This window comes from Coturnix japonica, chromosome 1, assembly GCF_001577835.2.
Source record: "Coturnix japonica isolate 7356 chromosome 1, Coturnix japonica 2.1, whole genome shotgun sequence".
Classification (NCBI taxonomy): Eukaryota; Metazoa; Chordata; class Aves; order Galliformes; family Phasianidae; genus Coturnix; species Coturnix japonica.
The window spans coordinates 92349436-92373930 of NC_029516.1; the positions used below are offsets into that span (position 1 = coordinate 92349436).

Consider the following 24495-nt stretch of genomic DNA (forward strand, 5'->3'; position numbering starts at 1 on the left):
CCAGGTCCTGGGCAAAGAACAGTACCGTGCTAAAAGCAGCAGCCACTTCATCTGTCTTAAAAAAAATTAAATTGCCCTCTCAGAACCTGTCACTGTTCCCACAATCTGAGCAGTTTTCAAACAAACAAACAACCAATAATCAAACACAATTTCCAAAGCATGCTTACTTTCTAAACCTCATCTCTGTGTCAGCACTGTTCAGCCTAATTGGATGATTAATAACAACAATTCACAAAAGGTCCATAAAGATCCTGGAAGGGCTATCCAAAGCACTCGGAGATGCAGAGGTCATTTGCTCTGGAAAGTCATTAGTGCTGCTGCGGGAGCAGGGAGAGAGAAACACATTTTTGTTATTATTCAGCAGTGGACATGAAGAGGTTCTCTGTCTCTTTATGAGCAATATTTCTGATCAAGACTTTCCTTCTGCAGCAATCAGAAAATCTCACAAGTACATGGAGGGCAGGTCCAGCTTTGTTTTGGCAAGGCAATGATCTTGTAACTGTGTGTGCAGCAAGGTGACTCCACACGCCTGGAATCCCCTTCTGATAGCAAGAATGGTACAGTTTTTTTTTTTGGGGGGGTCTTTTTTTTTCCCCCCAGGGTCTGGCTGCTTGGGCTGGAATCCTGTGTGATGCATTTGAGTGTGGTCAGGGTGCAGGAGGATGAAAATCCTGGTTGAATTCACTTGTGTTTCAAAGGCACGGGCAGTCACACTGAGCTGAAAACATCAGCATTGTGGACAGGGGTAATTCTGAATCATGGACGAGGGGTGACCTAAGACTGGCTGATTAACTCGGCAAACATGGAGTTCCAGCTGCTGCCCAGCTGAGCAAACGTGCTACTGCCCCCACTGCCCCTCACAACTTGTCCAAAGGCTCTTCCCCAGCAGCTTCCTTACAGCCACCACTGCAGCCAACCCAGGTCACTGTATGTCCTGATTATACAAGACGAGCTGTCAGAGTACATAGAGAAGCTCTTATTGACTGACCCATGGGGGTGTTCAGGGCCAGGTTGGATGCGGCCCTGGCAGCCTGGTCCTAGTCTTAAATGTGGAAGTTGTTGGCACTGCTTGCTGTGGGGCGCTTTGGAGAGATTCATGATCCTTGAGGTCCTTTCCAACCTGGACCATTATGTGATTCTGTGAGTGGCAGGGAGAGAAATGTTGTGGTACCGTTATTCCAGTAGACCTGAAGAGACAGCAACTTTCATCCAGGAGCAGAGGCTGCCTTACCTGGGGCTGTGCTGGCAGGGCAGGCACTGTGTCTGCAGCCGGTGAGCAGCACGCCGCCACTACTGCATGGAATCTCCTCTTTCTAATTTTATGTGTGTAGCTGCTTGTAAATGTCATGAAAAATTAAACTGAAAAAGAAGTGCGGGGTGCTACAAAGTCCTGTCATAAAAAAAAAACGTGTCTTCTAAGTCATAAATTAATGATTTGTTTTCTCCATCTGGTGTGCCTGATACAAACAGGAACAGCTTGCTAAACTGAGAGTGGAAATGCCTCTGCTGAAATGTGGTGGAAATAGGAAGACACAAGAAGAAAACACTCTAGTAGCCTGTAGCAGTTTGCATGCTGCTGCAAACAGAAGGAAAGAGCACAAAAAGGAACATGACTTGGAGGAGAATCATATTTGGCATGCTCTTATTGATTACACCCTGTAATACAGTGTGTCCTCAGCTGTTAAGTATGTAGCTGTTTTCCACAGTTCATCAAAAGCCATTGTTCTGACTCCCAAAAGCATGACCTACCTACCTATCATCTGTCCTATCTGTGGATTTCAAAGGTGTTGCCTCTCAGGCCCATTTTTCCAGCACTGTTAATTTTTCCAGCAATTCCCCAGCTTGCCACCTCCAGAGGTGAAACAGATATTGCCAGTTATGTGCGAGGTTAACTGTGAAAGTGAGAATGGCAAAAAGCTGGAGATTTCTGCATCACTATTAGAAGGAAATACATTTTTAGGCTTTGGAGACAGTGAGCAAGAGCTTTTTGTCAGACAGGTGAGTCAGGTACGTTCCTGTACACATAGTTGTGGGGATATTTTTCTTACTGTAGGGGTCAAGTCTGTCTAAATCCATTTTCTCTCTTTTCAGATTGCTTGAATTTGGATGTTGGCAAACACTGATTCCTGGTTGCTAGCCATTTAACTGCCAGGAGAAAGAGGTAGAATTACTGCACAAAGAGGGTACCACTGAGCTTTCCTACATCTGCTGGTGGCTTTCTCAGGACCTCTGGACTGGCTGGAAAGGAAATGTGTTGGTCTACTGAGGACAGCTAGCCTTGAGTCTTACTGTAAATATTTGCTCATCCTCCAGCCTTTAACCAAAGTATATCAGCACTTCGTTTTTGGGGCTGAGGTAAACAGAAGCATAGCAAGGAAAGAGAGGAGATGGTAGAAAAAAAACCTCCTTACTTGTAGGATCTCAGTGGGAAGATAACTGAAGCAAGACATAAAGCAAGCTGACAAGAAAGATAGGGAGAGGCTTTTTAGCAGAGTGTGCAGTGCTAGGAAAAGTGATAGCAATTATAAGTTGAAAAGGATTTAAGTTACGTTGGATATAAGGAAGAAATTTTCCACTCAGAGGTTGGTGAGGCGCTGGCACAGCTGCCCCGAGAAGCTGTGGGTGCCCCATCCCTGGAAGTGGCTCAGCCAGGTTGGATGGGCCCTGGGGCAGCGTGAGCTGGTGGGGGCAGCCCGACTTTCAGTGGCCCGTGATTTCCGGAGAGGTTTGCCCTTTCAGACGCATGGAAAGACGCACAAACTGTTTTCCAAACACACTACTTTATGTTTACTAAAACTTTATCTCCGTCCCACGTCGTAGGGAGCTGAGCTTGGTCTAGGGACCATTAACGATCTTACGATCAGATCTCGAGTGTTGACAACCCAGGTGGCTTATGACTAAATGGTTCGTCCCAAATTAATTTATACGTTCCGCCCACCCATGCTCTTCAACATAGTTTTCAATAACCCATGAATCGTTCAATCTCCAACGAAGCTGGGTGCATGATGACGGAATATGGATTAATCCACTCAATGCCATGATTATTTGGACCCAAGTGGGTTACAAGGGAATTTTTAAAATGGGTCCCATTATCTGATTCATTCTTTCCGGAGTGCCATGCGCCACAGGATTTGCTTTTTTCCCAATCCTAATATGGTGTTTCGGGGGTAGCATGGGGTACCTGCGTATGTTTCGAGCCACCCCAGTGGTTGCCTCCACCATGGTGAGTACATAACGCTTACCATTGCGAGATCGTGGCAAGGTGATATAATCAACCTGCCATGCCTCTCCATATTTATACTTTTTCCATCGCCCTCCCCCCAAATAGGTTTCACTCCCTTGGCTTGTTTTAATTATGGCGCATGTTTCACAATCATGAATAACTTGAGCAATAGCGTCCATAGTTAAGTCCACCCCTCGGTCTCTGGCCCACTTATATGTTGCATCCCTTCCTTGATGACCTGAAGTCTCATGGGCCCACCGAGCTAGGATTAATTCACCCTTGTTTCTGCCCAGTCCAAGTCTATTTGAGCCACCTCAATTTTGGCAGCTCGCATCAACCTGTGGTTATTTTTATGTTCTTAGTCAGTAGCCTTAACTTTTTAGGCACATGAGCATCTACTGGCGCATCCTTTACAAAAATGTTCCTATTCGGGCAGCAATGTCTTTCCACAGTTTCAGCAGCCCAAAACAGGTTTACCCTTTCGTTGCCAATTATCATTTTCCCACTGTTGCAACCACCCCCATAAGGCATTTCCACCAGAGCCCTTTCTCTCAAAAATTGGATACCTTTCTCCATATCAGTCCATTTCTTTTTCTCAGGCTCCAAAGTCCGTTTTAAAGGGGAATCTATCTCTTACCGCTATCAACATCCGCTTCCAGAGGGGTGTAGGACTGATTTTGGCATGTGCCTATACCCTCTGTCCACACGTGAGTCCCTGGAAATGCTACCCATTGGCGAGCTTCACTGCCATCGAGCCACGCACTGTTGCACCATTGTCCCAACAGCGAAGTAACCAAGTGACCATATATTTTCTTTTGGGCTGACGTGTGAAAATCCTTTCTCAGATCTCGAATTTCACTCAGTTTAAAAAGATCGATCATAATGGTCGTAATACTTTGCTCACCTTTTGCTCTATCAGGAGTCCCAGGTGTTAATGTTGGCAAGCTGTGTTGATGAGGCTTGCCCCATCTATAAGTTTGGACTCGAGAAATTCTCGTAAAGAAAATTTAGCTTTTGGTCCTCCGTCTGACTCTGACCCTGACTCTGACGCTTGTGTTATTTCCCTCCAGGCGACCTTCCTCCTTCTTCCTCTCTCTTAACTTTCTCTCTCCTAACTTCCCGTCTTGCTCCTCTGACTTCTTCTCCTCCTCTAACATCTTCTTATATACTGCTCTAACAACCTCTGCTCCGCCGACTTCCTCTGGTCTTCTGACTCCTCCTGCTCTCCCTGAGTCCCCCCTGACTCCTGAGCCCCCCTGCTCTCCTGAGTCCCCCTGGCTTCTCTGAGTCCTGCTCTCCTAACTCCCTCCGCTCTTCTAAACTCCTTCTGCATTTTCTCTATCTGAAGTTGAAACTCGTTTTTGTTTTTTCGCCCTCTTACAGGGGCAACCAACATTGTAATCTGGTGCCCCCGGTGGTTGGGTTAAGTTGGAGTACATACGGTTCAGACTTGAGGGTGTCGCATTCCGCCCGGAGGACGTTATAACTAGACGGAGGGCGTTCGTGCTCAGACTGGAGAGCGTCGTAGTCAGACAGGAGCTCGTCGTACACAGACCGGAGGGTGCTGCGACTGGCTTGAGGGCGTTGTAGTCGGCCTTGAGGTCAGTGTACAACGAGTCAATAGAAGTCATGTTTGACCTGGAGATCGATCGCACTTACACAGGAGGAGCGCTGTGCTCGGACTGGAGAGTGTCGTGCTCGGACCGGGAGGCAATCGCGCTCAGGTCTGGAGAGTGTCATGCTCGACGGAGGGCATCGCGCTCAGTCTGGAGAGTTGTTGAGCTTGGTCTGGAGGGGCATTGTGCTCGGTCGTGAAGAGTGGTTATGCTCGGACTGAAGAGTGTTGTGCTCGGTCGAAGGCATTGTGCTCAGTCTGAAGAGCGTTATGCTCGGACCGGCAGGGCATTATGCTCGGACGAAGAGTGTTGTCTCGTCTGGAGGGCATTGTGCTCAGTCTGAAGAGCGTTATGCTCGGGACTGGAGGGCATTATGCACAGACTGAAGAGTGTTGTGCTCGGACTGGAGGGTGTCGCAGTTGGATTGGAAGGCATCATGCTCAGTCTGGAGAGTGTCATGCTCGGACCGGAGGGCATCGCGCTCAGTCTGGAGAGTGTCATGCTCGGACCGGAGGGCGCCGTGCTCGGACTGGAGAGCGTCGTGCTCGGACCGGAGGGCGCCGTGCTCGGACTGGAGAGCGTCGTGCTCGGACCGGAGGGCGCTGTACTCGGACTGGAGAGTGTTGAGTTGGGTTGCAGGGAGCTTTTCTCATCCAAAGTTTTTTCTGCGTCAGCTCTAAGAACTCTCTTTCTCGTACCAGATTGAGTCCTCGTTGGTACACGGAGATCTTTTCTCTCAGCTTCAAAAACTTTTTTCTCTCTCTACCTTCTCACCCAAAATTTTACTGGCGTCAGCTCTAAGACTTCTCTCCTCGTACCAGATTGAGTCTCGTTGGTAACAGGAGATCTTTTCTCTCAGCTTCAAAAGCTTTTTCTCTCTCTACCTTCTCAGTCCAAAGTTTTTCTGCCTCAGCTCTAAGACTCTCTTTCTCGTACCAGATTGAGTCTCGTTGGTACAGGAGATCTTTTCTCTCAGCTTCAAAGCTTTTTCTCTCTCTACCTTCCTCAGTCCAAAGTTTTTCTGCCTCAGCTCTAAGACTCTCTCTCTCAGGAATGGTATTGACTAAGGCCCAATAAGCATTAGCTAGGCCCAAAATCATTTGTGCCTCCTGAGATCTGCCTGAGCCAACAAATTCCTGCCTCAAATATTGCAATCAAACTCTCAGGATTCTTCAAGTGTTAGGAGTGGAAGCTCCATAACACTGAAGATGTCTGTCCTTTGAGAATCTCTTCAATTCCCTGCCACTCAGTATTCTCTGGTTCTAGGGACTTCCTCCGGATGTTATAAATTCCAGATACTGAGTGAGATTATTACAAATAATCAACAGTAAGATCAGGGAGATTAAGAGTGTGGCCCACTGATCATTCAAAAACTGCATAAAGGATGCATAGAAAGAAGGAGGAGCACGCTCAAAAAACACCATTTCTGTATAATTAGTTGCATTAGTTGCTCCCTCTGGAGCTGTATCCAGAAACGAAAGTGAGCATTGCTACCATGTTTCAATTCCTTATACAATTGTTATAGCTCCATTAAGAAAAAGTGGCTAGCCTTCAAACTGGCCCAATATGTTTCGGAGCGTCTCAAAAAAGGAACCAATGGCACACAGTCCTGGTAAAACAATTTAGTAGAGAAAACATCTTTTTTCCTCCAATAGAGAGAAAAAAGTAAAAGAAAACAAAGCTCCAGCAGTTTGTTTATAAAATATACCGGACGTATTGGCAGTCCGCCTGGACTTTCAAGGTCAAGCTCGCAGGTGCAGAATCGCAAACACGAGATAGCTCCTTAACAGGGAAAAAAAAACTCGTAGCTCTGTTAAAAACTAAAAGGCAACAGAAGAAAACACAGAAAAACAGCAACTCAATTTGCCCGCAATTCTCCACCAAAATCTGTCACGGTTTGAACTAAAAAATCCACCTGGCGTCCGTGACAGGGGCCGCAGGCCCCGGAGGGGCCCTAGGCCGAAAGGAAAAGGTTAAAATTAGGAAGAAAAACAGCGGCAACGATCTAAGGAAGGCACACTTATTTACTAAATACTTATATCGAAATACAGGATAACACAATATAATAAAATATAATTGAAAAATTGAGCTAACGAATCAAGCAAAATAGGAGAGAGAATGAGTCCCGTAACCGAGAGGCCTACTGTAGATCTAGGCGAACGGCTGAAGGCTCCACCACACTCCCCTGAACGCCAGAACTCGAAAGACGTCAGTCTGTTCTGCGACAGAGTTAATATAGAGTCCAGGTCCGTGACCCATCGTGTTGTTTCCTGGGAGATGTAGTCTTCTTCTGTAAGTTGGCAGATTCAGTAAAATTATTCATGGCTTAATATATGTTTATGATGTGGAATACTGATAGCAAAAATTACAAAATTATTAAACCATGACAGTTTTTAAATACCTTCTACTGAAAGGCAACTTGGGGATCATTTAGATAATTAGTCTGGCTCATATTTCAAGCTGTTTGGCTGCCATTCTTGGGCTAACTGGGATAAGCTTCAAGAGGGAAGCCAGAGGACCGGCAGTAGAAGGACCAATCTACATCCATCAAACTCTGAATTCTCGCTCCCATCTCTGCTCTAGCAAAGTGTTCTGAGATGGCTGCTGGCACCCCTCTGGTACTGCAGACACTGTAAAATGGAAACCCTGCCCCCGAATCCTTCATTTCTTCCCAGACTAAAGTAAAAATGCATGATTCAATTCAAACTTGGTCAAGTTATGAAACAGATGTAATAAAAATTTCCTGGCATTCAGGGAGCAGAGTTTGAGGTTGACTGCAAAACTTAGCAGGGATTTCACTCAAAGAAGAAAGTCCTCCTGAAGTCTGTTCTTAAAAAAAGATTGCATTTTACAAATACCACCACAGTATGGCTGATCTTAAATATTCAGTAATCTTATAACAGATTAAGAACACACAAGAGGGTAAAGGATAGCTTGAGAAAATAATAGATACTCAGAAAAGTGTGTCCTAGACTTAACTATAACACATGAGATATAAACCAATTAAATGAAGAACAGCAAATGGGAAAGCTAAAATGAAAACCAGGATCCTTGGGATCCTTCAAGCCATTCAGGATCAATCTTCCTAAGAAGTAGACTTTGCTTATGTATTCACCAGAGCACCTTCTGCTGAAAGAAGTAGAAGCTGGTATAACTACAGAGCCAAAATTAATTTGTGTTACCAAAATTAACTTCAATATCAAGTAGTTAGGATTCAATTTTCTGACCTAGCTGCAATGATCTAAGAAAAAAGTAGGGTAATTTAAACATTTTACCCATCAAGAAGTTTCCAACAAAGCCAACGAGAGTAAAAGATCAAAGATCTTAATGTAGAAAGTAAATAATTTTCAATAATCATGATCCTCATTCATTATCCCTAGCACAGATTTTTGCAGCCTTTCAGTATGTCAAATTGAACAATTAGGAAGCATTTTTAATTGCCAAGTTAGAATCACAGAATGGTTTGAGTTAGAAGAGATCTTTAAGATTATGTAGTTCCAACCCCCAGACCACATCCCACCAGACCAGGTTGTTCAAAGCCCCACCCAGCCTGGAGGTTAAATACATCAGCTTAAGTACAGAACTAAACTATGACTCTTCCCCCCCTCCCCCCAAACATCTTGGGTGGAAAAAAAAAAAAAAAAAAGCAAAATAAAACAACAGCAGGTTAAGAGCAAAAGCTAGGACTTCTCTATTTTAAAGATATTCATATATTCTACTAAAATCAAAGTACTTCGTATTAGCCTTGGGTTCACATACTCAACTGGAATTCAAGTCCCTTTTATGTTGCCATAGTGATCACCATGAAAAGTTTCCATTTGATTCTGAAGATATTGAAAAATCCTATTACTGATCAACCTGGAGGTCGGCAGCAAAGCTAAAAAAATCTAAATAAAGTTTAGATTCACAGCAAAAGCAAAATGGGGAACTACTCATATTGATGGAAACACTTAGAAGGAAATAGCATACTGTAATCACTGAATCAGTAGCAATTCCTCAAGCTAATTAAGTATTAAAACGACTTGCTGTTGTTATCATATAGGCTGCTGGTATTACTGAGAATTATGCTGGTATAATCTATGCATAAATAGATGGACTTTAGAAAGTTTAGGACCATGCTGGTCATTGTTACAGCCAGATTCCACATTCCATCACTTTTTGCCTACAATGGGAATGTTTTTTCTCCATTAATCCAAGGAAGGCATAAAGATGGACAATAAAACCAAAGAAAGTCTCCTCATGGAGTGTAATTATATAAAACCACCTAATTGGCGGCTGCATAGCCTCTAGAGGCCAACGTGGTAGCTCCCTGGACCATCCAGTTCTTCTGCCTCAATAAAGAGAGCAAGAAAGAAGGAGTTTCTAACTCAGCATAATGTATCCTGGGTCTGCTGGAAGGTGACTGGAGACCTGCTATAGGGTTTCAAGGCACAGCAGCAAACAGTGAAAACAAAGGAGATGCTATGTGTATCAAGGGAAATCTTAGTGAGGACTGAGCCTTTTAGTTCCTGTCAGCCATTCACCTGTAAACAAGTTCAGTAAGCATGAACACCTCACATAGACTCAAAAAGTTTCCTTAAAAGAAGATACTACTGTCCAGCTTCTTTTGGAAGATGGGCAAGATGGAGGGCTGCTCAACTCTTAATGGACAAAACTTGTATTCAAATTTGAAAAGTTTCAAAAGAAACAAAATTTCATGTTTTCCATTACAGATATTTCCTACATGAAAATAACAAGCTACATTTGAATACAAAATGTCTCCTGTCACAGTATCTTATTTTTTTATCACTGACTATTAGTACAAGTTTTCATGTGAAACAGTAAAGAACCGAAGGCGAATTCTTGCTCGCATGACGAAGATGCCTTTGACTGCAGCTAAGAGACTAGAAGTGTTGAAGTATGTTTGACCTTCAAATGTCAGCATGTTCATCTTGCAAAGATTTTGGATATTTACACAACCGTGAAGTGCTGTAACACTTTCCCTAGGGACGCAGTCAAACAGCAACAAGCCCAATGGGAAAACGGCTTGTGATGTCCCAGCACAACTTCCCTGCCGCCTCTGAATCCCAGCAGGCCACTCCATAGGGACACAGTTGGGTATGAACTTGGCTAATACAACATCTCCCCTTGTCCTGAGGCTCTCAGCAATGTGATATAATGAATTAATGTGTGGTAGGCTTGAGTGACTTCCAGCACTCAGTGCACAGCTTCATAATGCTGCCATGCCTCTCCCTGTCAATGATGGAAGACTTACCCTTTCACAGCAGATAAATGCCAAGATGCCGTGATGTCACATCTAGATTTATCAGTCCTTTTTGCCTGAAGGGCAACGTGTCCTTTATGAGAAATACCTCACTGAAAATTAACCAAGTTCTTTCCAGCACTTAAAGTCATCTTGCTAATTATTTCTAAGGTTACAGATGAACTCTTAGAAACAAACCTTCACCAAACAAAAAACAAATACTGTAGGTCATAGTATATACTTTTTTGTGGTGTTACAATTAAATTACAAACTAGTTTACTATGTTCTTCAAGCAATCTACACTTTTCAGAAAATCTAATTCTGATTTCTTGGTGCTAGTATTGTGATAAAAAAATACCATGTCTTGAAATCACTTCAGAACTTAAATTCAAAGCAACAGAAATTAAACAGAAGGACAACTCTAAGTTATATGTGCACAGCGATATTGCTGGAAGCAATGGAAAACAAGGAAATGACCGTGACATGCAACTCAAGTACAGTAACAAAAGTGCTTGTTGAAAGGCTTCTCATTCTCAAAGGATAGCTCCAGTATTCTCCTGGAGACTCTGACAGCCCATGGCTTGGACAGGTACACTCTCTGCTGGATAAAGAACTGGCTGAAGGTCCAGGCCCAGAGAGTGGTGGAGAATGGGGTTAAATCCAGCTGGTGACTGATCATGAGTAGTGTTTCTGAGGAGTCAGTAAGCCCAGATAAACCCACAACTGACACAGTAGCACAGTTATATTATATGATTTAGTCCCAACTCCTTTCCTAATAATCCCTAACACTATGTTGTTGGGCTTTTATTACACTAAAGAACCAGTGTTTTCAGAGAGTTATTAATACTTGAAGTCTCATTCTAGAGTGGTTAGGGGCTACTCAAAATATCACCATATCTTCTAAGATAAGATTAATCTATTTTGTGCTTCTGTTTTGTACATCACCTTTATTGCACTGATTTTCTCCTGCCACTCTAACACTAGTGAATCAATATCAGAGAACCACCTGAAATTCTTCATAGTTTGCCTTTATTAATTATACCCTAAATAGCTTTGTGACATTAGCAGATGGGTCACCACATCATTTACCACCTTTTCAAAATCACTCACAAACATCACAAGCAGATGATCTGATCTGCTTTTGACCTTTTTCCACCTTGAGGACAGACCATTAATTCCTAACTTTTTTTCTTCCTTATTTAGCCATATAATAGTTTTCTCTTCTATTCCATGGTAGATTAATTTCTTTAATAGCTTTTGGTAATGGACCTTGTTAAATTTCTTTTGAAAAACCAAAGTAGACACACTATCTATTGGCCTATCTACTCCTTCAAATAAATGGAAGTGCCTCTTCCTCAGTCTCATACTTAGTGGCAAGCCAATATTCCAAGGTGTCTTTGTCCCTCCTCTCCCCAATAGAGTAGAGTAATGAAATCCATTTTTTAAGATCTTCCTTAGAAGGTTTTAGAAATATCCAGTGATTCCCATCACTAACCCCTCCTTTGCAGTTATTAACTGCATCAGATCTGCTAGCAACACTGAATCCCCCTGAGAACAGAACATATTTAGAAAGAGCAGAAATCTGTGGGAAGATGCTCCATATGTAAATCAATTTAATGACACGTGACAGGATGTACACTTCCTTTCTCTCCCCCTCCCTATCTTTCCTTCCTGAAGGACCAGGAAAACAGCACATATTAATTAAGAGAATTCTCCCATGGCAAAATTAAGTACTTTATGTTGGAAGAAACATCCAAAGAAGGATGAATCATCTCTGGCAGCACAAAGATCCTCAGACATTAAGTTCCCATTTTGAAGCTGGGTGTGTACAGGGTACAAGGTATGAAACTTACATAGTGGCTTCACACATTGTTCATAGGTTGCAAATGTGTGAATACACACTTAAAAATCAAACACGAATCATTGCATTTAAGCTAAGAAATATGTGCACACTGTTACAAGACTCTCATAATTTGGAGCCAAATGGTCACTGATGATTTTAATTTTGAAGCTTCATCCAACTCCTCTTCAGCATTCCACCTATAAAACAGGGCTGACAGTCCTTACCTCATGACCTCTAGGAAACTAAAATTGCCTCCAAGGTGCACAGGTAAGATTAGAGAAACTTCAGAGAAGTAACTGATTTTAGTCTTTAGGCCGGGTTTGAACAGCAAGCAAGGGAGAAGGCCAAGTGATGCACTGAGCAGGAGGCAGAAATAAACCACCACACAGTAAATCAGGATTACAGTGGTGGCTGAGCATTAGTACAGTCCCAGACTGCCCAGCATACGATCATTGAGGCCACCTTAGCTTTCCCATTTTTGAGCTCTTAACATTTTAACCATAAGCAATACTCTCAGAAATACCTTCTCAGAAATACCTTTGTGGTAAGCTGACTTTACATAACACACTGAGGATAAAGCAGGAATGTCTAAAATTCACACAGCCCAGACAGAGTCAGAAGATACAGAAACTCGATCCAGCTAGGATTGGTCATTTAAGAAGAAAACATAATTTACCTTTCCAAGCTCTTACATATTTCAAAACAGCCTGGGCTTTTCTTTCTTTTTTTTTTTTTTTTCCTTAAACTACAATTTTTACTGCCTTCTTTAATAGGTGGCTATTAACAAGACCTCTGTAAATCACTGATTGCTTCCTGTGAGCTGCTCTTCAGGTGTATACACTGCCTGCTCTGGTTTCCCTATCGCATTTTCAAGTGACAAATCAAGTATTTGTTTACATTTATTTAAAAGGATGGTGTTGCTGTTGCTTCAGGAGTAGATTTGTAGATTTTATGTTCAAAACATTTAAAAAAGGTTTTCTGTTTTGACTTATTCCACAAATCCACTTCTCATTAAAATGTACTCCAGTCACTAAGGAGGTAAAACCTGTGTAGACCCTAAAAATGCACAGAACTCAGACTTACTCCTGGTCTAACACTACACCAAAAAAAAGATACTTCACATTTCATTATAAGTAAAAGTGCTTTCTGGTCCCTGCCAGCAGGTTAATTTTGCTTCATCACTTTAACGTTTCATCAGCTCCAGCTCAAACTTGGCTAAAAAGCAGCTGAATCAACGCTTGGCACAGCGCAGAGGCTGTGACTGGCTGAGGAAGGTCTCACTTGCCTGATGAGAGACTGCATTCAGGATTTCTCTGCCCACTCCCCATCCCTTCCTTTCATGAATGGTGTTTTGTCCCTGAAGCATGCCAGTACCACATTAGTGGTTTATACAGTCCTGCTCCATGAATAAAAAGCTTGGAAAGGAACTACAATAAACCAGGAGATGATGCAGCTGCTGAGAATCGCAATGAAAAGATAAACTTGTTGTCATTTGTGAAAATGATCAGTAAAGCCAGCTGATGCTTAGCAGCCACCTTCTCTACTACAGCAGCTGACCATAAAATTCAGGTCAATTGAGTTCAGGTATATATGGAAAACCATTTCTATTCAATAAAGCATGTCAGGCCATGCTCTTAATTACACCACAGCAGAGCAGGGCATTCAAGAAGACACTTGATGAATTGAGGCCCCATATTTTGCTGCAATTAGCTGAGCAGCAAAGGCATGGCAACAGGAGAAGATTCATTCTGCTGGCACAATGCCGAGGAGCTCCAGCATGCCAGCCAAGTGTGGCTTTGGGCCTGCACACAGCTTGGTGAGGCAGCCTGAGCTATAGCTGCACTGCAGCAGGAGAAGGCTGCACGCTGGCAGGTCTTGCTGCCCCTCAAAAAATGTGCCCAGCCTGCACAAGCAGGGCTCTCCTGCCCACCAGCATCATGCCAAAAGCACCACTGGCAAAAGGAGTATTGTCCACTACGGAGCAAAGAACAGAGATTACAGGATTTCTCTCAGCAGTGCTGCAACGCGTAGTTGTACCTCCCGTTGCACTACAGATTTCTCTGCCCATGGTCTCATTAAGCGATTCAGAATGTCAGTCTTCAAGATCTTCTCCCTCCCTTCAGCTCCTGTTGTCAGAAAATCTAGATGTGAGGCAGTCACGTAGGCTGAAAGTAAGCACATCTTATATTTTAGGATAAGAGTGGAACACGAGGCTCGTCTGCACGACTCCCACAGCTGAATGAAGACTGAGGCAAGCTAGAGGTGAGACAGGGAAACGGGCAATTAATGTCATTCTGCTGATTAGGTACTCCATGGAGAAGGCAGTTGGGAGCTCTTCCAAAGTGTCTGGAAAAGCAGCTTGCCATCACAGCTGGAAATAGGTGATCTACGCAGTGGGCTGAGAGAAAAGAATAGCCAGTACTGCCAAGCAGCAGTGGAAAACAGGCATTTCTCATGCTTTAATGAAGAAATCCCATTGTTAAAATCACTAGTGAAGTACCACACGGACCAGAACAAGTTGCACAATTAACTACATACATATTTACTTCAATTATTTACTTCAGGCATAGACCTAGTGCTGACTGATATAATTGGTTAGACATGTGCATCAAATCCTGTGTATGCCTTTTTGTCTGATGTCAACAAGTGGTTAACTTTACAAGCTGCTAGAGTAATAAAGCACAACAGGTAATAAATATTTTCAAAGATGCTTTTGTTAAAACCAAAACCAGAAGTCAGCATTTCATTATATGACCAAACAGCAAAATACACTGCTTGTATCACCTGATCCATTTGTTTATGACTCGCAAGTAATCGAAGTTTGATTAAGAGAGACTACATACATATACATCTGGATCCTTCAAGAGCTGCCTGAACATATGGGGCTTAACAGCATACCTTAAAGGGACAACAGAACAGTCACACGTGAACACACAAAGCATTTTACACTGCACAGTTAATCAAGATCCTGGTAATTCCCCTTCACCCCACATTACTGGTGGGTATCCACAAACACCTATGTAATTTAGCTTCTCCTTTCTCCCCAAAGCTATGGTGCACATAATGAGTAGCTAGGCTAGGGCATATTTCACCAATAGTTAATGAAATGCCATCTATTCAGGAAAGCATAGCCATACATTTATCCAAGGTTTGAAAAGAATGGCACCACTGGGACAAGGATGACTGTTCCTGCAGCAAGCCTGGAAAATGGAGTGAATTACCTCATTTCACCGTCCACGTTACACAAATTCACCAGTTGCTTTTTCTCACTGGAGATGTGAAGAGAAAACAACCCAGAACTGCTCATTCTCTACTCTGCCCTAGTGCATGAGTCCTGCCTTCCTGCTGCTTCTACTTTTAACGAGACCAGAATCATAGCCAGGATATCTTTCTAGAACAGCTTAAAAAATGGAGTGGTAATCGTGGGCTTCTTGGCACCACTTGCTGCAACCCTGCAGCTTGCCGTTTTAAGAATATTGTCAAGCCCTGCACAACAGGGCAAAATCACATCTTGATAATAAATAGAAAAGATACTTCTTTTCTTCTTTGGTTCAGTTACAGCATTTGTACTCATTGCAGAAGCACATGGTTCATTCAAATAAGAGGCTTACATTTTGCCTCCTTTAATTACCACCTGCATACTTTATCTGCATCCACTCAAGAAAAGGAAATATGAACCTTTGTAATCTAATAAATCTTATCTGTGTTACAAAAGTATATTGCTACAAACTGCTACACTACCACACAAGAGTCTTGAAAAGAAACGCTAATAGAGCAGTGAAGTGCCACAGAGATACATGCTCTACACACCTTACAAGACTGAGGATCAGAATGCAAACTGATAATGAAGATGCTTCGGCCTGAAAGCAGACATATTTCTGCCATTCAGCCTTTTTTTAACCATTTATGGAAAACAAATATCAAGATGGAAGAAATAAGAAACTGACTGCAGCTTTTGAAGGTGATTTTCACACCAAGAGAGTATTTTTAATGCTAGAAAATGGTTATTGATAAAGAATTTTTTAATAGTTTTAATAAAGCTTACCAATAAATCTTGAGAGAGGAAAAAACAAAACAAGAAATCACACTTATGCAACTCTGCAATCAGTTGTCCACTGGCAAGCTTTCTTATGGCATTTTATTTCTTATTAGTTAATTCTTGTCTACATCAAAGGTCTCCTTGCACTAAGATTACTGTAGAAAGGTTATCAACAGAGCCTTACTCCCAAAGTTGTCCACTACCAAATATATCAAAGGTAGCAAACATTCATATAAAGAGATAATAAACAAGATCAAACTTTAAACATATATATATTTACATATTATTTCAATATTATTATTTCAACATTTTAAAACCTATATATATATATATAGATTCAATACTGAAGAGGCATTATGTCAAGCAGCATAATACTCCCTCAAACTGCATAATTTAATCCTTTTAATTCTGTAATTAAAAAATTACACTTGGTTTTCCTTCCCCTTTGAGATTCATGCACTTCATGGGGCCTGTTCATCATATCATCAGCTTTACCACCACGAGGGCAATGAGCCAACAGGAAAGAACTTTCCCTCTAATGCACTTTTATTGCATGAAACACAGACCTGTTTTACCCCTTGTGGGACCACAGATAACAACCAGAGCATTGATGGAGAAATAACAGACGCTGGCAACCATTCCTCCAGCAGATATAGTAATGTGACCACTCTTCCCCTCCTACTCCCACAAACATCAGTCACTGCTCAGGATTTTGTTTCTGTTAGTCAAAAGATGAAGAGTAGGATAGGAGAAGGATGTCAAACACCCATAAATGTAGGCAAACACGATTGCATAAACTTCAGTTACAAGGAAATCTGGTAAAAAATAGCATACATGTTTTTTAAAATGTAGAATAAAAGTTAAAGGGCAAAGTATTATTGGAAATGAGCTACTTGAATGCCTTTAAAATTCTTGCCCTTAGCAAGGAAAAACTAACTTGCTACTTAAGATTGCAGACATTTAACTCTTGATAAATTTTCATTTCAAAACAGCAGCTCAGGAAAAATACCTTAAAAGTCCGAGACCTGTTCCTTACACCCGGAGGCAACTGCTCATAATGCTGTTCATAAATTTATGAACTTCCTTCTAAATTACTAGGCTTCTTACTCCTATTCCTTTTACCAAGAGACTGCTGGAGCTCCTTGCCCTTGCAGAAACTTCCCTGTAATTTCTAGATTAAATTTATTCATGGTCAATTTATATTCATTTGCTCTTGTGATGACATTGTCTTTTATCTTAAATTAAGTTGTAAGTTCTCCAGGGCTCTGTCCAAATTCACATCAATATGCAGAGTCCTCAGCATAATACTTCCCTGAAAATAATTCAGAGCTTTAGTTATGATTACAATACAATAAATAATGAAAGTCAGGTTTTGCACATCCTCTAGTATGTTCTTCCATTACTTCTGTAACATCCAACAATATATTATATTCTGTAATGTAATGTAATGTTCTGTGAATTCAAGTAGACTCGCATGAAATTGGATCAAATAGGTAATGATGAAGCCAGGTGAGATTGCAGTTCAGCCCCAGTTCTACGAAGCCAAATATCTTTCTCCAAAAGTTTACTTGCCCTACATGCTAATCCTTAACTTGACTATGGACTACTAAAGGAAGCACAGCAACAAATGGGAAGACGATCTTTTAAACATTAACGTAAAAAATTTCGGTATAAGAGTGATTGACAAAACACACGCAAAGGTTTGGAAAACACTCAAAAAATGGCAGGTTCCTTCATACAATTGAATTTTTTGTTAAAAGGAAGGTCTATCCCTGCAAGAAAACATCTTGAATTTGGGTACTTCTTGAATGCTTAGAATAGACTGCAGTAGCATCAACAACTATGTACTGTACACCATGGATCAATAAACACATATGTCATACTTATAAAATCAAACATTAGATCTAGAAACTTTACTGAATAATAATTTCCCTCATATTGCTTAGTACATATTTTTCACATCTGTTGCTTTGCCTTCTTAGCAGTGGTGTGCCCACCTGTTACCTTACAGTTCTGTTGTCATTAAGTTGGCACATTCACTCTTTCTGTATCAGGTACAGGGTGCCACTTGTCTTACCTAGCCCAGTAAATGAACAAGAATGCTAGAAAGATTGCATATTTTCTTTCATTCATTATTCATTTCATGGAATAACTGGTATGAGATGCTTTCCATGCAGAGATTTTAACTGTCTCAGTATAGCAGGATAGAAAATCCAACTTTGAACTCTATTCAGCCAAATCTATCACATGATACAAACAACACTGGTAAAAGCAGCAAATTTAAATGGCTTGTGGAACAATTTAAAGAGAAAGATGTGATAGGAACATTAATGAAAACATCAAATAGGAGAAAAGGAGAGATGACAGTGATAAAGTTCTGGGGAGTAAGCAGAAGCCTGGTTTGCAGTCACTCATGAAAACAGAATCAGGAAGAACAAATAATTTTCTCTCTAATTAAGGTAGCTTCAAATGACTTGACAGACAAAACCCACTCCAGAAAATACAGCAATATAAAAATATAAAGAAATAGTTTTGTAGACTCTCACAAAGAGACAGAAACATCAAAAAGCAGGAAAAAGACCACCACTCACCCAAACATCTGTAGGGAACCACAATATGTGGGTGACCATTGCACTGCTTCCATCCTCTCTTGCACCAATTCTGGATTGTAACCGGCTGGTTGGCTTCAACAACATTGGTAATTTGCAATTCAGGGTAAACCTAACATTAAACAGATAGAGAAAAAATTGAAAAATGTTATTGCAAATATGCACTCTGGGTCTCACAAAATGTAAAATGGATATCATAGCACCATACCCCATTTCCTAACCTCTTCCTCTTCTGCTGTATATTATATTTCATTTACTTCATAGTATGAGTATAGATACTTACCCGAAAAGTCGGTACATTTATTCATCACTAAAAAAATATGCAGTTGCCAGTTCAGAATACAATTGTAGTAACAGCTGGCTGTCAAAATATAACTTGGCCACTTATACTTCCTTTAACTAAAGATTATCTCAACAAGTTTCTAAAATACTCTCTCCTTCAAAGTCCAAGATATCACCATCCTTGTAAAGTTTTATATGGAGATTAGGACCAACATATATCTAAAATTAATAGCATGCTCTTTATCTTTCTCAAAATTATTTTGATAAACACCATACTCTTCCCCACAACAGACTGCATAGTATTTACTTTGTTCAATCAGTTATTCATATTTATGTTTGCATCGCCAATATAAATGTCTCTCCAATTTTCCCTTAATATTGAGATCAAAATCCAGCCTGTTCTTATATCCTTCTCTACCCACAGCTGTACCGACAGCATAGCAGATGACTAATTTGTTGGGAAGCCACAACTTTGATTAAACTACACATTTGTCATTTTTTCTCCCTCAGTCCTTTAAACACAGCCACTACTCTTCTAAAAATTATCTTTGTCCTATCACCTTCCCTGGTCTGTTCTGTTGACTTCTTGGACAAGTCTAAGACACTGAACTCATATAGAGGGTATCTACTACATGAGCTTTTCAGTTGTTAAGAAACACACTACCTCTCACTACACAGAGGACCATGAAGGATTTTTAGCATATGCAAACTGGATTCCTCAGTGGATCAAACCGAAACAGAAGATGTGCTCCAGAAGCACAACTGTCTTCTCCCCAGTCACTAATGGATGTTTAGTCTGCACAACAAGGATACAGCTAACTAAAAGCAAAGCCTATAAAGCGTGCCATTCGGCATGGATGTTCAGTCCCAGATACGCCACTCTGTACTCACAACTCCCAGTTGAAGAGAGTTGAGTTGAGATTGGGTGGGTTCTAGAAGCCCAAAGCCAATGCCTGGAAAATCACAATAAGGACTTCTACAGCCCTCTCTGAGAAAATAAATAAATAAATAAAAGAAATAAAATAAAATAGAAAAAAATAAAAATAAAATTAGTCTTACTCCCATGTGCAGTCTTTTATGCTAACCCAGCATGCTAGACCATCCAATTAAATGAAGTCCACAAAAGAAAACTGCAGGTTTAGTTGAAAGCATGCCTAAATCTGGAAGACTGTGGCTTAGTTCTTTTGTTTACTCTTCTGCAGGTGACCAGGGCTGATGCTCAGCATCTATTTTGCAAAAATAGTATTTTCACTATAATTGCAGGAAGCATCTCCAGAAGAATTTACTGCCCGCCCTGTGCTTCAAATACCAGGTTCTGAATGCAAACAGTAAGGTGCAAATCAAAATGAAAGCTACCCGTCCTCTTCAATCTCCTTATCTTTGCCCTTTGTCTCCCTAGATCTACCAGACAGGTCTGTGCATGCTCATGCTCTCAACTCTCCTAACAGCACTGTCAGAATGGATTAGGATTCCAACGCAGCAGGAAATTTCACACCTCAACTGCTGTGAAAATAGTACACTGTACGGCAACAAAGCTGCCTCAAGAGCTAATGAGGAGGATACAACAGAAAGCTTTACTTTTCTCTGGGCTCTGCCTTTATCAACACCATCACTCTACAGTCTTCCCAGTTCATACATCCCCAGAGATCGCACTGCATAATTAGAGTTTACAGGCACATACATTGAATGCTGGCACAAACCACACGCTTCATATAGCACATGGTGTCCCTGACACATTCTCGTGAGGGCCATTTTAACATTTCTCAGGGTTAAGTGTCACCCGTCACGTATGAAGGAAGTGAATCTCTTAAATAAAAAAAATCAAGAATTTTCAAAAGTGTTGGGCCAGAATGCAAAAAGAAATAAATAAATACAATAACATAAAATTAAGAAGATATTTGGTGTTTTTATGCATACACAGAACGTGTGCACAGCTTTTAAACAAGTGGAAATGGAACCCCGATCCATGAGAACAAAGGCACATTAAGCTGCTTTCCTGAGGTGAATTTCTAACGAGTGAGTAAACTACTATTGTAAATTCATACCGAAACAATAAGGCTGGGGAAGGCAATAATTTTTACTTTCACTATCTCCTCAAACCATAATTTTAAGTATTGGTTAGTATTTTAGACCAAATTACAAGGAGTTAATGATGTTTGTCAGAAGGACACAAGGAAGAATACATACAAGGAAGCTGCTTCTTCTGTTTCTACATCAATAACCAAATTCCTAATTTCCTTTGACAGCTCACACAAAGCTTTGTCCACCCTTCACAACAGAAAACAAGCTCTGACCATCACTGTCAGTAGGTTAACACCAGTAAACCATATGCATTGAAGAAAGTATCCCTTGCTAGACTTATGTAATGTATTTGCTCTGAATTGAAGCGGGACCTACTTAGTGGCATAGAAAAAATGGGATTCATATTTATTTATAGTGTCCCTAATGAGCTACTGTTCCCTCTGGATAGTCAAGAGTGAGAGCCTTAGAAAATTACAGGACATCTAAACTTTCAACTTTATCCATACTTGTTGCACAGTAATACCTCCAATGTATTTTATAAGAAGTGGTGGATGAAAATGGAGGTCAACCTTCCATTTATATGAGTAAATTTCTTTAAACTGACTTCCGAAGCTAAAACCAAAAAAGCCTCTGCACTGAGACCATTCAGAATTTAATGTGTTCTTGTTTACATTTACATTCGCCACTCTCATGCCTGATGATGATTTGGATTGGAAATAAAGCATGAATGTATGTACTCAATGGAGTTTTGATCAGTTTATACACAAAGGTATCGATGACAGTTATGTTACAAGACATTAATTGTATGTGTGCTATTCTACAGCATTATTTTTAACAAATCTGGAAGGAAAGAGTGAAAAGATGACACGAAATTCGGAGGCAGAGGAAAAGATTAAAATAACGTTGTGGACAACTCAGCACCACATCAGTCTCCAGTGTCAGTGAGGAGGACTGGAGTCAGGCAGGAGGCATTTCCACACAGCCAGTCTATGGCTCCCAGGCCATTCAGATGCTGGGAGCACAAGCCACTCCCTCAGGATGGGAGAACTATTTCAGGAAGAATCACTTCAGAAAGCTGTTGACAGCCACTGGTGAGCATGAGCTCCCCTCAGTGCACTGAGGGCAAGAGAGTCTGCACAGTTCCAGGCATGCACAGAGGCACCGAGTATGGTCACAGCTGTTCCTGGAATAGCAGGCTCAGCTGCGGGGCAGTGATTTAGAAGGACTGGGAGGAACTGGAATGAGTTCAGAGGCAAACCAGAGAGCAGCAATGAGATCGTGTGTCCTGTGCAGAGGAAGTGGCCGGCTCCAGGATTAATTCATAGAGTTGAACAGGGACAGGCCCATGGCCATTTAATATCTCTTTGCCTCAGTCTTCACTGGCAGCCAGTATTATCAGATCCCTGAAACTAAACCTGTAGGCTGGAACCAGGGGAGCTCACTGTCCCCTGCTGTAAGAGACGAGCAAGTCCAAGACCTCCTCATAAGACTGGATATGTCCAAGTCCATGGGGCAGGATGACGTGCTTCCCAGAGTCATGAGGGAGCTGGTTGATACGCTCACCCAGCCATTCTCCACCGTATTTGAAAGTCCAGTCCAGAAATGTACAGTAACTTGAGTGCCATCACATGCCACCAGTCAGAAGCAGATATATTTTATTATCATTTCCTTTTCCCTAATCCTTCAGTTGTTTGCTGTAGCTAAACAAGATATTTTAGCTTAAATTACATCACACGTTTGGTTTCTCCTTTACCTTACGCATCAGCACCTGGCACAGCAAGGTGCTGAAGTCAACTTGAAATCAACTTTCTAAGGTCACAATGAAAAAAGGCTCTTGCTTCACCAAATGCTCACTGTCCAGTCTCTCTAAAAAATGATACTTAAGAACTGGTGCAAATTTAGCCCAAACCTATCAAGTATTTATGAGCTGGTATTCTGCTTGACATCTGTCTCAGTGACAGTGATATTAAAAATTAAATATAAAAGATAGGCCATTGACAAGGTAGGAAGGAACATACATATAGCTATGAGAATTTAAGGAGCTACTATTGTAAACAGAACAAATACTGGGGTGGTTTTAGTAGTCACGTCTTCAGCAATGTGATTAACCTGAATGTTCTGGTTTACTTAAAGTGGAGAGTAACTCAAACTGAAATATAGCTTAATTACAGTCAAAACAACAAATGCCTCCCGGGTTTGTGGACAAATTTCCTTCCAATTGGACCACGAGAGATTTTACTTTTAACATTCTGTATCTATAATGTTGATATTACATTAGTATTCACCATTGTTCACTGAAATCATCAGACAATCAGCTTTTTAAAAGTGTAAAATATTAATGGATGTGACAACTGTTTGCCTTTGGGCTTTAATGGAATGAAGACATTTTTTATATTGTTTCAGTGAGGTAGTTTGCAAACAGTTGATACGAGGCACAAAAAAAATCTAAGATTTAGGAGTGCAAAAGGTCTTAAAATTGTGGAGTATGTCACTCTAACAGTGTGCTTATCTGACTAAATAATGCTTCAGTTTTGAGGAAGAAAAGCCTTCAGTTATGGATTAGCTAATTAAAGGTGGATTAAAGCTATTCCTTTCCAGAGTATATCTTAAACAAAAACAAACCCCCCCAAAAAAACAACCCTGCTGAGGATTTTCCTGTTAAAAAGAGGGCAGAAAGCAGCCTACATATTAAAGCCACAAAAAGGAACAAAACACCAGCTGCTTCCCAGTACATTGCACAGATATATTATTGCAGAGCAGTAATAAGCAGACATGTTGCATTCATTTCAAAGCAATTGGCATTTCCAGTCAGAGGAAATACCCATTTTGGTGTGCCCTTGCACAGAATTTCTTCAAGTTTTCCGATCTAAAACTTGCAAAGCAGCAATACTGCAGATTCCCAGCTGTCCCAGGTCAACTGCAACAATAGTGGCATCACATGAGTAGCAATGGCACAAGCACTGCCAAACCCAACTGAAAAACAGATTGCAAGACTGAGAACAGGGTATCTGCAAAACAGGCAGCTGTACATGGACTCAAGTTGGTAGATGTATCCTGTCAAAATACTCTAGTTGATTGCAGCTTTTACAACTATTTTTCTACATTACAATCGAGCATCCCGGTATTCGGTAATGTCGAATCTTCACTGATTGATATCTAAACCCAGATTCAGGATTCGAGAAGCAAGAGGTTTTAAAGTCATACTTAGATTTGTTGTTTGCTTTCTGTATGACTATGCAGCAGAAAATACAATTTAAAGGTTGTAAACAATGGCAAAGTTAAAACATACATTAAAAAGTACCGTTGTATGTACACACATACCGTTGTGGAAAGACTCTCTCTTGAATTTCTTGGCAAAACAGGGAAGGGAAAAGAAAAAGACAATGAATTGGATGTGTTTATAACACACGCAACTATGTAGATTTCTGAACTGCCTAGAAAAGAGGGAATGCTTTAAGAAAAATTCAACTTGCTGACACAAAGGCCATGCTACGTGGTCAAGTTGACTACTCCAGGCAGCCCCTGAGGACCAAAATCTGCAGACAGCAGCTGTTGTGTTTCATGGGAAATGAACCATGTACATTGCCACACTTGTTCATTTCACAATCACCACCTCCTT

The 24495-nt window shown here is 41.1% G+C and overlaps 1 protein-coding gene across 2 annotated transcripts in view; it reads right to left on the minus strand.

Annotated features, from left to right (window-relative positions):
- APP (amyloid beta precursor protein) overlaps window positions 1-24495 on the minus strand; it is a 195840-nt gene that overhangs the window by 114056 nt on the left and 57289 nt on the right. For both annotated transcript variants that reach the window (XM_015880829.2, XM_015880839.2), the window contains exon 3: window positions 18555-18684. In XM_015880829.2, the coding sequence (XP_015736315.1) occupies window positions 18555-18684 (130 nt within the window). The remainder of the gene's footprint in view (window positions 1-18554; window positions 18685-24495) is intronic.